The 14,535-nt window shown below is 35.6% G+C and overlaps 1 protein-coding gene and 1 non-coding gene across 2 annotated transcripts; both read left to right on the top strand.

The window, feature by feature from the left end:
• The first annotated feature begins 3,276 nt into the window (after positions 1-3,276).
• Positions 3,277-13,155, top strand: LOC107851509 (SPX domain-containing membrane protein At4g22990). Its single transcript, XM_016696567.2, has 11 exons — positions 3,277-3,569; positions 5,999-6,058; positions 6,596-6,716; positions 7,431-7,742; positions 8,245-8,349; positions 8,451-8,905; positions 9,622-9,923; positions 10,016-10,185; positions 10,966-11,156; positions 11,809-11,942; positions 12,720-13,155. Exons 2-11 carry the CDS (start codon positions 6,006-6,008, stop codon positions 12,956-12,958), a joined length of 2,082 nt encoding a protein of 693 aa, XP_016552053.1. The 5' UTR covers positions 3,277-3,569; positions 5,999-6,005; the 3' UTR covers positions 12,959-13,155.
• A 988-nt stretch (positions 13,156-14,143) lies between these two features.
• Positions 14,144-14,224, top strand: TRNAL-AAG. The gene has a single exon. It is a non-coding gene; the product is annotated as a tRNA-Leu (tRNA).
• Positions 14,225-14,535: the final 311 nt, after the last annotated feature.

Below are 14,535 nucleotides of genomic sequence, written 5' to 3'. Positions count from 1 at the left end.
TTTGTACTTAATGGAGGTCTGAATCTGAATGGTTCAGACTTCAGACCATTAAGTACATTTATTTTTTTTATTAAGATTTTAGCTCTGGATAGGTCTTAATCATTCAGATCTAGAATTAAGTCTTAATAGGTCTGAAAGTCTGAAGAGGTATTTTGGTGTTAGATAATATTCACCGCCACTTTATTCATAATAATCAGTCACCATCTCTGTCGCCGCCACCGCCGTCAACAGCACCACCATCATCAACAACTACTAGCCAATTCCTACTATCGACCAACTCATCTATCACAAATAGCACCACCGCTAACTACCACTAATACATCACAACCTCCACACATTCTTCGATGGCCACCACCATTGTCATTAGTAACGCCACCTCTACCATCACTTCAATCACTATCATCGCTACAATTTATCTTTACTAACAACCATCTCCACCATCACAACTAAGAAGATCTCCAACTAGCACTAACACATCGTCAATCATCATGCATTCATTTTTCAGCCATCACAATCAACACCCGTAACTACTAACATCAAGTAACGTCACATCACAACCACCACCATCGCTATCAACCGTCACCATCATAACAGTCACTACAATCAACTATCACAACTATCACCACTAACATTACTAATCATTAACAACAATCATTGTCACCGCAACCACCATTATAAAACATCTCCACTATCACTAACGAACATAAATATCTTTTTCTCAATCAAATAATAATTTTTTCAACTAATAAATATTAAATTACATACTTTTTTAATATATAATTAGTTTTTTATTTGAATTGTATTTTTTATTTTATTATATATACAAATAATTTTTTTTTGCACATTCAGATACTGAAAAATAAACGGTCTTAATCATTCAGTTTTCAGATCTAGAAACAACATCTTAATTATTTAGATGTACATTCAAATTCAAACGTCTCAATATTAAAAAAAAAAACAAATGCAGTGTCAAAATCAATTTTAAACGTGTTTAAATAAAATGGCTGCTAATGGACAACTGTCACAATATTCTAAAAGAACAATCAATTTGGACATAATTACGTGTTAAAATGTGTTTTATCATATAATTATATAATTATATATAGAAAAAAATTAAACTTTCAAGTTACGTTTACTAATTTAATTAGGGCAGTACTAATTTGATTGACAATTAATTGACAAGGACATTCAACTTGCCCAATAAATTCATTAGCAAGAAAATAAAATAAAAATTGATTTCTAATTATTGAAAGACCTTATTGTAAATTGCAAATATGTTAGGAATATTCAACTACCTTCTACCAAATAAGTTAGGATTTAGAGTTGGATTTCGAATTTAAATTTATGAGTTTGCATTTAAAATATTGTTATCGTTCATTTGATTTAACGAGTTCAAAGTCGTTTATTTGAATTTCTTTAGTAAATTTTTCTAACACGTATATATTTCATATATATATATATATATATATATATATATATATAAAGATAATTATTCATGTAGTTATTAGTTAGTCTTTTTCTCTTTTTTTTTTTTAAGGAAAAAAAAAAACTTTAGGATGTTGAATCAAATCATTGTTAATTGATAAGTCACCTTTTTTGTATTAAATATTCCCTCCAAATCCATATTAATCGAATTATTGAGATACATAAATAAAGATGGCTTTTCATATTACCTTTTGATTATTTTCAAACTATTTTCCTAAATAATATAAAATAGTTTAGAACCTCATATAAATGAAGTGTAAATATGGAAAAAAATTCAAACGATTCTCCTGAACTTTGAAATTTTTTATTTATTTTATACTAAGAAAAAATTCCAATAATTCACTAGATATGAACTAGAGGAAGTAATTGTCAATGAATTTTATATTATTCTTTTTGACAATGTAATGAATTTTAAGTTATTCATTTTTTAATTAAAAAAAAAAAAAAGAAGAAGAGAATTTTAGATGCTAAAAAACAAATTTCCAAGGACATTGGATCACATGAGAGTGGACCAATTTATATAAAATTATTATAAATAAAGGGTCCCATATGAAACAAAAAAGAAAAAAAAAAAAGATGGGTCCAAAATGCCAACATAATGATATCATAATTTTTCATTCATGTTGCAATCTTCACATCTTTTTATTTAGGTTATTTATCAAAACCTTTTAAGGAAGATTTATAATATTTTTTATATATTTGTTGTCTTTGCATGTTACCTATTTTTTAAAATTATGATATGATATTTTTCAAATTGATTATGATGGAAGGTTAGGAGCCTACGATCTCAAATTAATAATTGAATTTACAGTAAAATATTTATAAATATTTAGTGAAATTTTTTTATTGTATACAAGGTCTAAGTATCAGGTGGCCGTGCGCTTCGAATTGTAAAAACAACCTCTGACAAAAATATAGAATAATGCTACGTATGATATATAGGTCATTGTAGCTTGATTCTTCTCCGAACTCTGTATATATTAGAAGCATATGTTGTGCTTTATCTTCCTTCTAATTTCATTCGATAAATTTTTCGGTGTGAATTAAGAATTAGTCAGGCTCAAAAGCGGGAATTTCCAACACGAATTCATATTCGAGTCTCGAAATAAAATTTTTCCATACAAATTCGGATTACTCCGAAACCCAAAACGTAACTTCTCGATACAAACTCAAATTAATTGAACTCTAAAACGGATATCGAACACTAAAAAAAAAACATAAATATACACCTTAAGTTATCATACACCCAAATCCCTACCCTTATAACGTAATTACAAAAATCTCAACTAATTATATATCTTCGTTAGATATATCAGGAAGCTAATTATGTATCTCGACAAATCCAAAATCAGAAAAAATATATCGAAAGCTAATTATGTATCTTTACAAGAAAAAAATGTAGCTTCGTAAATGTATTAATATGTATCTCGACAGAACCAAAATTGGAGAAAATGTATCGGGAGCTAATCATGTATCTTGACAGATTCAAAATCAGAAAAAATATATCGGAAGCTAATTATGTATCTTTACAACGAAAAATATATCTTTGTTGAATATATTATGTATCTCGGCAGATCCAAAATCGGAGAAAATGTATCGGGAGCTAATCATGTATCTTTACAAAGAAAAAAAAATGTATCATCGTTGGATATATCAAGAGCTAATTATGTATCTCGATAGATTCAAAATCAAAATTTTTCGTAATTATACAAAATGTCCAAATTTTTTGTAATTAAACTAAAATAGTCGGGGATTTATTTTATTTAAAAATACACGTGGAGCATATAAAATAGTGAATTATGCAAACAAAAAACGAATTAAAAGCCGAATTTCCCTAATCATATTACAACTCTTCTCATATTCTTCTTCATGGCCAATTTTTTACACACAGACACACACTAATATTAGCTAAAATCACCATATCTACAATATACAAAACCTACAAAGTATTCATATATTTACAACTGAAAAAAATTATTCAGCTCATAGTTCTCTATATTTTTGGGAATCTGAAGAGTTTTTTTTTTTTTTTTTAAAGCAAAGTTTAGTATTTGTTGATGTTCATCTAAGGAGTTTACGTTCAGGTACATGTTTCATTACGTTAATTGATTTTATAATCCGTAGAAGAAATTATTCATTGCGATGGATGTGTGGCCTTACCAGGAAAGATAGGGTGAGGAATGAGATTATTCGGGAGAAGTGAGAGTTGCTTCGGTGGAGGACAAGATGCGAGAAGTGAGGTTACGTTGGTTCGAGTACGTGATGAGGAGGTTGGTTCGAGTACGTGATGAGGAGGGGTTCTGATGCTCCAGTGCGGAGGTGTGAGACCTTGTGTATGGATGGTTTTAGGCGGGGTACAGGTAAGCTAGAGAAATATTGGAGGGAGGTGATTAGGCATGATATGGAGCAATTACAGCTTACAGAGGACATGACCTTTGATAGGAAGCTGTGGATGATGCGGATTAGGGTAGAGGGTTACAGGGTGAGAGTGCGTCGGTAACAGTAGGGGAGTGTTTCTTTTGTGTCTGAAGTTTCTTGTTCATGGTGTTGTGTAATGTCTATGGTTTTGGTTAGATAGTTTCTAGTATTATGTTGTGGCTGTAGTATTATTTTGAGGATAGCGGTGTTAGTGTATTTGCATATTGTACTATACATTTACGTTTTTTGTTTGTTATATTATTATCGGTCCTAAGCCGGGGTCTATCGGAAACAGCCTCTCTACTTCTCACCTGAGGTAATGGTATGGTCTGCGTACACTCTACCCTCCCTAGACCCCACTATGTAGGAATACACTCGGTATGTTGTTGTTTGTATAGTAATATTCAAAAGTTATACAACTATGAGTACTGTGTATTTTTGAACATTTTTTCTGAATGTGTAAATGTCTATGTTTGTGAAATTATTACACAGAGACACACAGTAATAATATTACATGTCTCATTACGATTAATTGCTTAGGAAAATCCGTAGAAGAAATTATTCATTACGAGTTTTTAATTTGTTTGTTTGTATTAATATTCAAAAGTTATACAGCTACGAGTACTGTGTATTTTTGAACAATTTTTGTGAATGTGCAAATGTCTATGTTTGCGAAATTATTACGCACAGACACACAGTAATATTTATCTAAAAACACCAAAACTATGGAATATCAAAACTATGATATATATCAAATTGTTATTCAAGAGATTTTCGAATTTTGTGAATCTGTGAATTTTTCTATGTTTATATAAAAGCAGAGATAAGTGTTTGTTGGTGTTCGTCGAAACACACCTAAAGTATCCTGTTTTATTGAGTTTCATATCTGAACTATCGACAAGTGTTTATCGAAACACACTTCAGTTATCAGTTGTTCACTTTTCTTACACGAATGATGGTGATAATTCAGGTAGGAAAAGTTAGCAACTTGTAGTTAAGGTGTGTTTCGATAAACATTTGGTGATAGTTCAGGTATGAAACTCATAAACGTAATAGTTCAGGTATGAAATTCAAAAAACTGGAATAGTTTTTGATGTGAAAATGGACAATGATGTGTGTGAACTCGTTGTGCCTAGAATTGTATGCATATACTAAGGCTTCTTCAATTGCTGAGATGGTTTATGATACGCGACCAGAGGCGGAGCCAGTCTAGTAATAGGGGGTTCTTCTAAACCCCCTTCGACGGATCAAAATAATTTTTATGTATATATTGTTGATTTTGAATCCCCTTCGGTGAGTTTTCTTTAGATTTTGAACCTCCTCAGCAGAAATCCTGGCTCTGCCACTGTACGCGACCGCAAATGTATTTGTGTAGCTGCAAATGCAGATCCAGGATTTGAACCGATGAGTTCAAAATGTAACTGATATTTTCACATATATATGTATGTTCCATGTCGAAAATACTAGGTTCAGTTGAACTCATAGATAACAGGCTTCATCTGTTTCTGTAGGTAAACATGTCGTATATATGTTAAAATTTTGTTCTCGAGGCTTTAGTCACAGACCAAGCCATTTCGACTAGGCATGATTTTGCAATGTTCTTCTGATTTAATGTGATAAGATCTTTTTTTTTTGTAGTTCGACTAGTATTATTTTGTTGTACTACTATGCTATTACTGTATGTCGTTTCTTGTTCTTTCATTATTTTTTTCCTTGACTGTTTTTTCTTGAGCTGAGGGTCTATCGGAAAGCAACCTCTCTACCTCTAAGGTAGGGGTACGGTCTACCTTACACTGTACACTCCGCAGACCCCACGTTGTGAGACTATATTGGATATGTTGTCATTGTATAAGATCAAATTCTAAATACTAGTATAATTTGTTGTGTCATATCGTACATTATAAGATGATTTTGTTCCGCTAATCATAGAAAGGAAACGAAAATGATCTTAGTGTTCAGTTGTTTCAGTACGTATTTATTAAGTGTCCGGCACCCAAATACACTCGCTGTATTCTCTATGGAAGTCGACTTCGCATCAGTAGAAACCTGGTTTTGCAATTTTATCTCAGTCCCCTTTCGTTTTGTTTTAACGCAGGTAAAAAATGGTGTCTTTTGGGAAGAAGTTGAAGGAAAGACAAGTCCAAGAATGGCAAGAGTATGTTCGTTATCCGTTATATAGTGAAGGAAACTAGACTGCTTTAAATTTTTGTGTTAAATATACGTTATATAGTGAACTTGATATATCCTATGTTGCTCGGACTCTTCAAAAAATGTCAACGGGTACCTGCTGGATTCACCAAATGTAGTGTGTTTTTGAAGAATCAAACACAGGTGCAGCATTGAAAGTGAAGAGTTCGCGCAACTTAGGATATATCTGCTGTATACCTGGTGACCACAAACCTTATCGTAATCCTAATAACACAAACATTTTTACGATCCTAATGGATAGTAGTAGTTGCAATGCAGAAAAACAAGGTTTGTCGAATGCAAGGGTGAGCTATGTATGGTTGATGAACTCCCTTCGACGGGAAATTACATTGTTTGTATATGATTAAAATCATCTTTTATGTATATATAAAAGATGTTGAACCCCTTCGGCTTTTCATGCGTTTACTTCTTCATATTTCGAATCCTCCTAGTGAAATGGTGAAGATCGATTTTGTTGTTACTATTTTTGCGTGTTTAATTGCAGATATTATATCAATTACAAATTGATGAAGAAGAAGCTTAAGCAGTATGCTAACCACAGCCAAGCTGTAGTACTGGATCGGCGATTTGTTCTTAAGGATTTCTCCAGAATGCTGGACAACCAGGTAACGAAATGGGATAGATCGATGCACTTGCATCCCTACGTGTGCATATCCTGTGACAATTTATCAACGTCAAAGTTTGTCAACGTTTATTCTTAAGAGTTATTTTGGAGGCTCTTCGATTGATTACTTGCTCTTCCATCGAGATATTTCTTGGTCCTTTCTCGAAGTGGAATCCATGTCTATTTCAACTAGAATTATGATAAGAGCTATGAACGTATGCTGTACATTAGCTGCGAGTATCTTCATCAGTATTCAGTCTCCGAAAATTAATCAGTTGTGGAAAATTTAGGGAAAAAACCCGGTTCTTGTTTCAATCGATATCTTCTTTGTCATATTTGTTTCTAGCTGTGGCTGTTGCATAATTTGTTGCTTACTCTGTCGATGTTCTGATCAGTGTTGTCGAAGGCTCATTTAAGGAGGGCACTTTGCCTCGTTTTAGTTGCACTTCACTATAGACAACGTACTAAGGCGTGCGCCTCATTGCTCATTAGTTCTATCTAGGATAGAGCGGTGCTAAACAAATATAATCGGCATATAACTTCCGTTGGTGGTTTAGGAAAATTTTATGAACGAACTTGCTAGTTTTCTCTTGAATACGTATATGTTTTCTCGTAGATTTACGCATACTGTATTAGATCGAAAGGATATTTCTTATAGCGAAGAAGGCTTCAGCCACATCTCGGTGATCTGATATTATTCTTCTTAACGTTACAGATTGAAAAAATAGTTCTCTTTTTGTTGGAACAACAAGGAGCTCTTGCGAGCAGGATATCGGAACTAAATGAACAGAAAGAGTCTCTTCAAGAGGAGCCTGATATAGCCAAAATAAACGAGTTGCGGGAAGCTTATCAAGCTGTGGGACGTGATCTTCTAAAGCTTCTCTATTTCGTTGAAATAAATGCTATTGGATTGCGGAAGATACTTAAGAAGTTTGACAAACGTTTTGGCTATAAGTTCACTGATTATTATGTCAAAACCCGAGCTAATCATCCCTATTCCCAACTTCAGCAAGTGTTCAAGCACGTGGTAATTTTCTAAACTCAACGAGCTAGTCTACTCTTCTTCCTACTATAATAATGCTACCGCTGCTAAGCCTTGGCGGACAGAGTTATCTGGTACCTGTGCTTGTAGGAGGTAGTAGGTACCGTGTGGAATTAGTTAAAGGCGCACAAGAGCTGCCCCAAACACCGACAACTGTAATAATGCTAGTCTACTCTTCTTCCTACTATAATAATGCTACCGCTGCTAAGCCTTGGCGGACAGAGTTATCTGGTACCTATGCTCGTAGGAGGTAGTAGGTACCGTGTGGAATTAGTTAAAGGCGCACACAAGCTGGCCCAAACACCGACAACTGTTGCTACTACGTTTTTCTTCTTCTGAGCTTCGCCTCTTAACTCATTACTGCAATGTTGTTTCGGATTTGTTTTCACTAGTATGCTCTAACGCAACTTGTGAGATCACACTGGATATGTCGTAGTTGTTGTTGTAGTATGCCCTAACTCAAGCTATCCCTGAACGATGATTGCAGGGATTAGGCGCAGTTGTTGGAGCAATATCTCGTAATCTTGCAGATCTTCAAGACCGTCAAGGAAGCTACTTGTCAATTTATGACCAGCCATCTCTTCCACTCCAGGTTTAGTTTACTTCGATTAATCAGCTTCATACATTTCGGCTCTTTTTAATGAATACGACTCCCCTTGTTCCACTTTACGTGACACAAATTACTATTTGCAGGATCCTGTGGTTGACTCAATGCAGGCAGCTGTCGATAGATTAAGTCATTCGACAAACTTCCTCAACTTTATGGCCCAACATGCACTTATCATGCAAGAGGAGTTACCAACTCCAGTCGAGGAAGAAGTTGATGATCAGAGATACCATTTTATGTCGCTCCTGTTGAACTTAGCGAATACTTTCCTTTACATGGTCAATACGTATATTATTGTACCAACGGCAGATGATTATTCTATGAGCCTTGGTGCCGCTGCAACTGCCTGTGGGATTGTTATCGGAGCCATGGCTGTTGCGCAGATCTTTTCGTCCGTGTATTTCAGTGCTTGGTCAAATAGGTCTTATTTCAGACCTCTGATATTTAGCAGTATAGTTCTTTTTATTGGGAACGTCATGTATGCGTTGGCTTATGATCTCAAATCAATATCGGTTCTGCTTATCGGTCGGCTGTTTTGCGGGTAAACCTCTCTCTTCCACTCTCTCCATCTGTCTGCATCAATACATATTGTTTTCTTTTATTCAATAATTTAGATGGTAGTGGTTAGAGGATGGTCTATAAAATCATATTGTTGTGAATTGATTCTCATGGATTATTGGAAGTAAAACATCGGTACCATGTGAATCAAATTCAACTTGAAAAAAAGGCAGCCCAGTGCACTAAAGCTCCCGCTATGTGCAGGGTTCGAGGAAGGGCTCCACCACAAGGGTGTATTGTACGTAGCCTTACCTTGCATTTTTTCCAGAGGTTGTTTCCAAAGCTTCAACCCATGACTTCCTGGTCACATGGCAGCAACTTTACCGGTTACTCCAAGGCTCCCCTTCCTAAAAGGGCAGCCTGGTGCACTAAGCTCCCGTTATGCTCAGGGTCCGATCACAAGGATCTATTGTACGCTGCCTCACCTTACATTTCAGCAAGGGGCTGTTTCCAAGGCTTGAACCCGTGCCTTCCTGGTCATGTTTCAACAACTTTACCAGTTACTACAAGGCGCCCCATCAATTTTAACTTGGAAAAATAAAAAATTTCTGATGATCAAGGAACCCGAATAAAACCAAATGAATATAGAGGATTCATATAGTCGACCCCATCTAGTTTTGGTATGATGAACTTTGCACTAAATCATAAGCCTTGCAAGTTGACAATATGGTGGCTTACCCTTCTCTTCTCGAATTGCAGTTTTGGTTCCGCCAGAGCAGTGAACCGACGCTACATCAGTGACTGTGTGCCACTTAAAATACGGATGCAGGCTTCAGCGGGTTTCGTCAGTGCCAGCGCGCTTGGAATGGCATGTGGACCTGCACTTGCCGGTGTACTTCAGACGAATTTTAAGATTTACAAGATAACGTTCAACAAAGAAACTTTGCCTGGTTGGCTTATGGCTATTTCGTGGCTCGTTTATTTGATATGGCTGTGGTACTCTTTTAAAGAACCAGTTCGCGATACTGAAAAACACAACGTTCCTCAAGAGTCTAAGGCTGGTATGTCCTACTTTTCGCTTTAGTTATATTAGCCATTACTAATCAAACGTCGCATATAAAAGGATCTGATAGTAAATCATTTCTATCGATAGAACCTGATTCCCTTGAAAAAGGCGTTGTGGAACCATTGTTGTTAAAATCATTGGAGAATCAACAAGACGAGGATGAACAAGAAGACGAGGATGAAGAAGCTTCCGAGGACTCTCATCAACCTGCTAATTCCATAGCAGCAGCATACAGATTGCTCACTCCTTCTGTGAAGGTATATTCAACTCTGATCTCCCCCGCTTATTTTAACTCGAGCTTTTAATTATCATGATACTTCTAACAACGTTAGTGTGGTTAGTGACCGGAAATAGAAGAGAATGCAAGCGTAACTTTTAATTTGAAGGCGGCGATTAGAAGTGTCTGTTCAAAGAGTTATGTTTGTTTAAACAGTTGCGGTCTAGCAAACATAGTTCTTTTTCTCTTTTTGATAATTATGGTGTCTGAGCCAGCTTGCGTGTGCCTCGACTAATTCCATGGGGTACCTACTGACTCCCACCACCACAACTACCATTAATGATGTTCACCAAGGCTTGGATAGATGAGAAAAAATTACCTAGCGTTTTTGGCTCCGCTAGGATTTACATTTGAGTCCTCATGGTTCGTAATGCATTGTCCACTAGGTCACGCCCTTGGTGCAACAATCAGATTCTTCTTCTCTTCTCGATATTCTAAAAAACTTGGAACATCTTCTTTCGGAAATTCAAGTTTTTCTAACTTGGATTTCGTTTTGGCTTTGTAGATCCTAAAGTAATTCTGCCACAATGAGGCTTAAATTCCTTAAGAACATAGATTACTCTTATGAAAGTCCATAAGTTTTACTATTTCCCGCAAGTTTTTCCTAATAGTCGAAACCAAAAGAAGGAACGTGATATTAGAAAGGGAAGAAAAGAAGGATGGCGCATACGTCTGCTTGACATGAGTCTATACGATTTGGTTGTCTAATAGAAAGACATGAAATTTAACGACCACTTACGCGACTCCTTCATGTTTTCAGGTTCAGTTGTTGATCTATTTTATGCTGAAATATGCAATGGAGATCTTACTTTCAGAGTCTAGTGTCGTCACGACATATTACTTCAGCTGGTCAACGGGCACTGTGGCGATTTTCCTTGCGTGTCTTGGCCTCACGGTTCTTCCAGTAAATCTTGTTGTTGGAAGCTATATAAGTAACATGTTCGAGGACAGGTAATTTATGGGTGTCTTGTTTCTTGTATCATTCCGTTGTGTGTTTTTATGGTTTTTTGTTTGTTATATTGGTGTTTGTCCTAAGCCAAGGGTCTATCGGAAACAACCTCTCTACTTCATCTGAGGTATTGGTATGGACTGCTTACGCTTACCCTCCCCAAACCCTACTATGTGGGAATACACTGGGTATGTTGTTGTTGTTGTCGTTGTTGGAAGCTATATAAGTAACATGTTCGAGGACATGTAATTTCTTTTGCATACGCATATGTTAATGAGATGCAACTGTATGAAATTTCCGATGCTACCTGTGACGGAGATTGTTATCTAAAACTACTTAGTCTCCTTTATTTACTTGCAAATGGTTATGGTCTATAGCATTTGCCTTCTTCAACGATTCTTGAGTAGAAAATAATTCGTTTTGAGCTACGTATTAGCCCAATTTTGAAAGGGTTACGTTAAAATGAGTTGAGTTATAAATGTGGGCGTCATGATTGCCTTGCCTAGAGTTCAATTCTCGCCTTGTAATGCGTCTAAAAAGACAGAAGGTGGACATCCTATTCAACGATATGTTAAAATGGCAAATTTTCGCAATGTGTTTATCATATTAAATCTTCATGATCGAAATTGAATACTGAGTTTCTTTCGTTTGCAGGCAAATTCTGTTGGCATCTGAAATTATGGTTTGTATCGGTATAGTCTTGAGCTTTAATGTTATAATCCCGTATTCTGTGCCACAATATGTCTGCTCGGGGCTCTTATTATTCGTAGCTGCTGAAGTTTTAGAAGGTATGATCCCCTCTTTTCATCGTCTTACTTACCAAAAATCATGTCGTTTGATAAAAGTTGTGCTCAAACTGACGAAGCTTGATGGAAGCGGAGATAATGATCTGTAGAAATGTGATCTTCTTCTATGTTTCCGTCAAGAAAAAGCAGATATATGAACAAGAAAAAAATGGAATGACATATACCGGCTTCTAGTTTGATCGTTTCTATACATAGTTTGCCTATCGACCAGCAACAAGTTGCATCATGATCTAAAGAAGTTGCTAACTTTAGAAGTTAACTGTAGCGCATTGATGCAAGTGAATTTATTTCTATATATACGTGTATGTGGTGTTCGTTGTTAAAACACTTCTTTGACATATAACAAAACTTGGGAGACCTCGCGATCTTCTGAATGATAATGGTGTACATTTTTTGGCGCGCGTCAGGTGTAAATCTGTAGAAATGTGATCTGCTTCTATGTTTCTGTCATGAAAAGGAGATACATGAACGCGAAAAGAATGGAATGACATATACCGGCTTCTAGTTTCATCGTTTCTATACATAATTTGCCTGTCGAGTAGTACTGTGAACAGATATATTAAGCTAACTGTAGCGCGTTGATGTAAGTGAATTTATTTCTATATATACATACCTCTGGCAGAAATTCAAGGTCTTTCCCTGGACACCGCGCATAGCAGTAGCTTTAGTGCACTGGGCTGCCCTTTATATACGTATATGTGTTATGTCCCCACGATCTTTTCTGAATGATAGTGGTGTGCAAATTTTGTCCCGCTTCAGGTGTAAATCTGTCACTCCTGTCGCGAGTCATGTCATCTAGACTCTCTCGTGGAACCTACAACGGTGGCCTCTTGTCTACGGAAGCTGGAACCATTGCTCGTGTGATTGCAGACGCGACCATAACTCTCGCGGGTTACTTAGGTGAGAGTATGTTGTTGAATGTAACTCTTCTCCCTTCGCTCTTCATATGCGCAGTCTCCATTCTCGCAACCTTTTGGACCTACAATTCGCTCTATTGATGATTTTTTTTTCTCTTTTAGTATTTTGATGAAGTCTGAGTACCCAACTATTATTTTATCGATTGATTTATTTTCTGGTGTTTGATTAGATATAAAGTTTTGTATGATAATCGTAGTATCAGAGTGTTGTGCACTTGTTAAACTTATTATTACAACCAATTAAATTGCAATGGATTATGCAAAAGTTTACGCTGTTAGAGTATATAACTTAAATCTTTTTCAAATATATCGTTTAACTAAACTGGTAAATAAGCTGATTTTATAAGTTTGGCCAAACGGATTATTAATCTTCAAATACTCTTTTTTCAATTTTCAACTAAATATTTTCCAAATGCCAACAAAGTGTATATATTGGCATTTGCGTCCATTGTCACGTTGTCACATATTAGTTGTCTACCTTACTAAATCAAGGGAGAATTAATTACGCCCTCCGTCTGTCTTTACTTATTCGCTATGATAAAAATAGATGTTCAATAATATTTGCCTAGTTTGAAAAATCGATGGATAATTTATCTATTTCTACCCATTTTATCCTTAGTTATTAATGAGAAAATGCTCTGTTTCCACCTTAAACTATACACGAAATTGCTAAGACAAACCCAAACTTTAGGAGGGTTCTATTAACCTCTGAACTAACTAAAACCGTATTTTTGGCAACCTTAGTGCCTACGCGGCACATACGTGTGCCTACGTGGACCTTCAGTGTGTTGATTCACTGATGTGCCACATATGTACCGCGTAGGCACTAAGGTTACCAAAAATACGATTTTAATTAGTCCAGGGGTAATAAGACCCTCCTAAAGTTCGAGTGTGTCTCAGTAATTTCGTGTATAGTTCAGGGTGGAAACAGAGCATTTACTCATTATTAATTACAGACATTATCCAGCACATATCTTAAAGCATTGAATTAATTATATTCAAAGGGTGATAGGTAAAATTTAACATGCGTGTCAAGTCAATAGTGGACAGCTACTAATGAACATAGGAGTACACTTTTCCCACATTACCCTCATTAGTGTAAATACTTGTTTGTAAAGTCCCCAAAAGATTCTTGAGGGTGAATTAGTAAAACTACATTCTTATTTATGATTTCTTAAAATGCGTATAAACGAAAAATTTGACAACTAAAATGGGACAAAAGGAAACTTTAGTATAAATATAAGATAAAACAAAAAACCAACAAATGTTGAGATGGCCGAGTTGGTCTAAGGCGCCAGATTAAGGTTCTGGTCCGAAAGGGCGTGGGTTCAAATCCCACTCTCAACATCCATTTTTTTCATTTTTTTATGTATTTTTTAAAAAGAATATATGTACAAAGTGTACTTTTGGATTCTAAGATATATTTTTTAATAATTGTAGTTTCGGGTGAGTTTATGAACACCTCGATTAGTTTTATGAGGTATCTGCTATCTCCCATTTATGAACAGATTTAGAGGTTGATCAATTGCGAATTTAGACGAACTCAATAACTTCTACTTATACGGTATACCTTGTATATTTTAGGGTGAGTTTGTGAGCACCTCGACTAGTTTTATGAGTTATCTATTGTCTCTCATCTATGAGCGGATGCGTGCCGG

Source organism: Capsicum annuum, chromosome 1 (assembly GCF_002878395.1).
Source record: "Capsicum annuum cultivar UCD-10X-F1 chromosome 1, UCD10Xv1.1, whole genome shotgun sequence".
NCBI classification, from domain to species: domain Eukaryota; kingdom Viridiplantae; phylum Streptophyta; class Magnoliopsida; order Solanales; family Solanaceae; genus Capsicum; species Capsicum annuum.
This window is presented reverse-complemented; position numbering and strand designations above follow the sequence as displayed.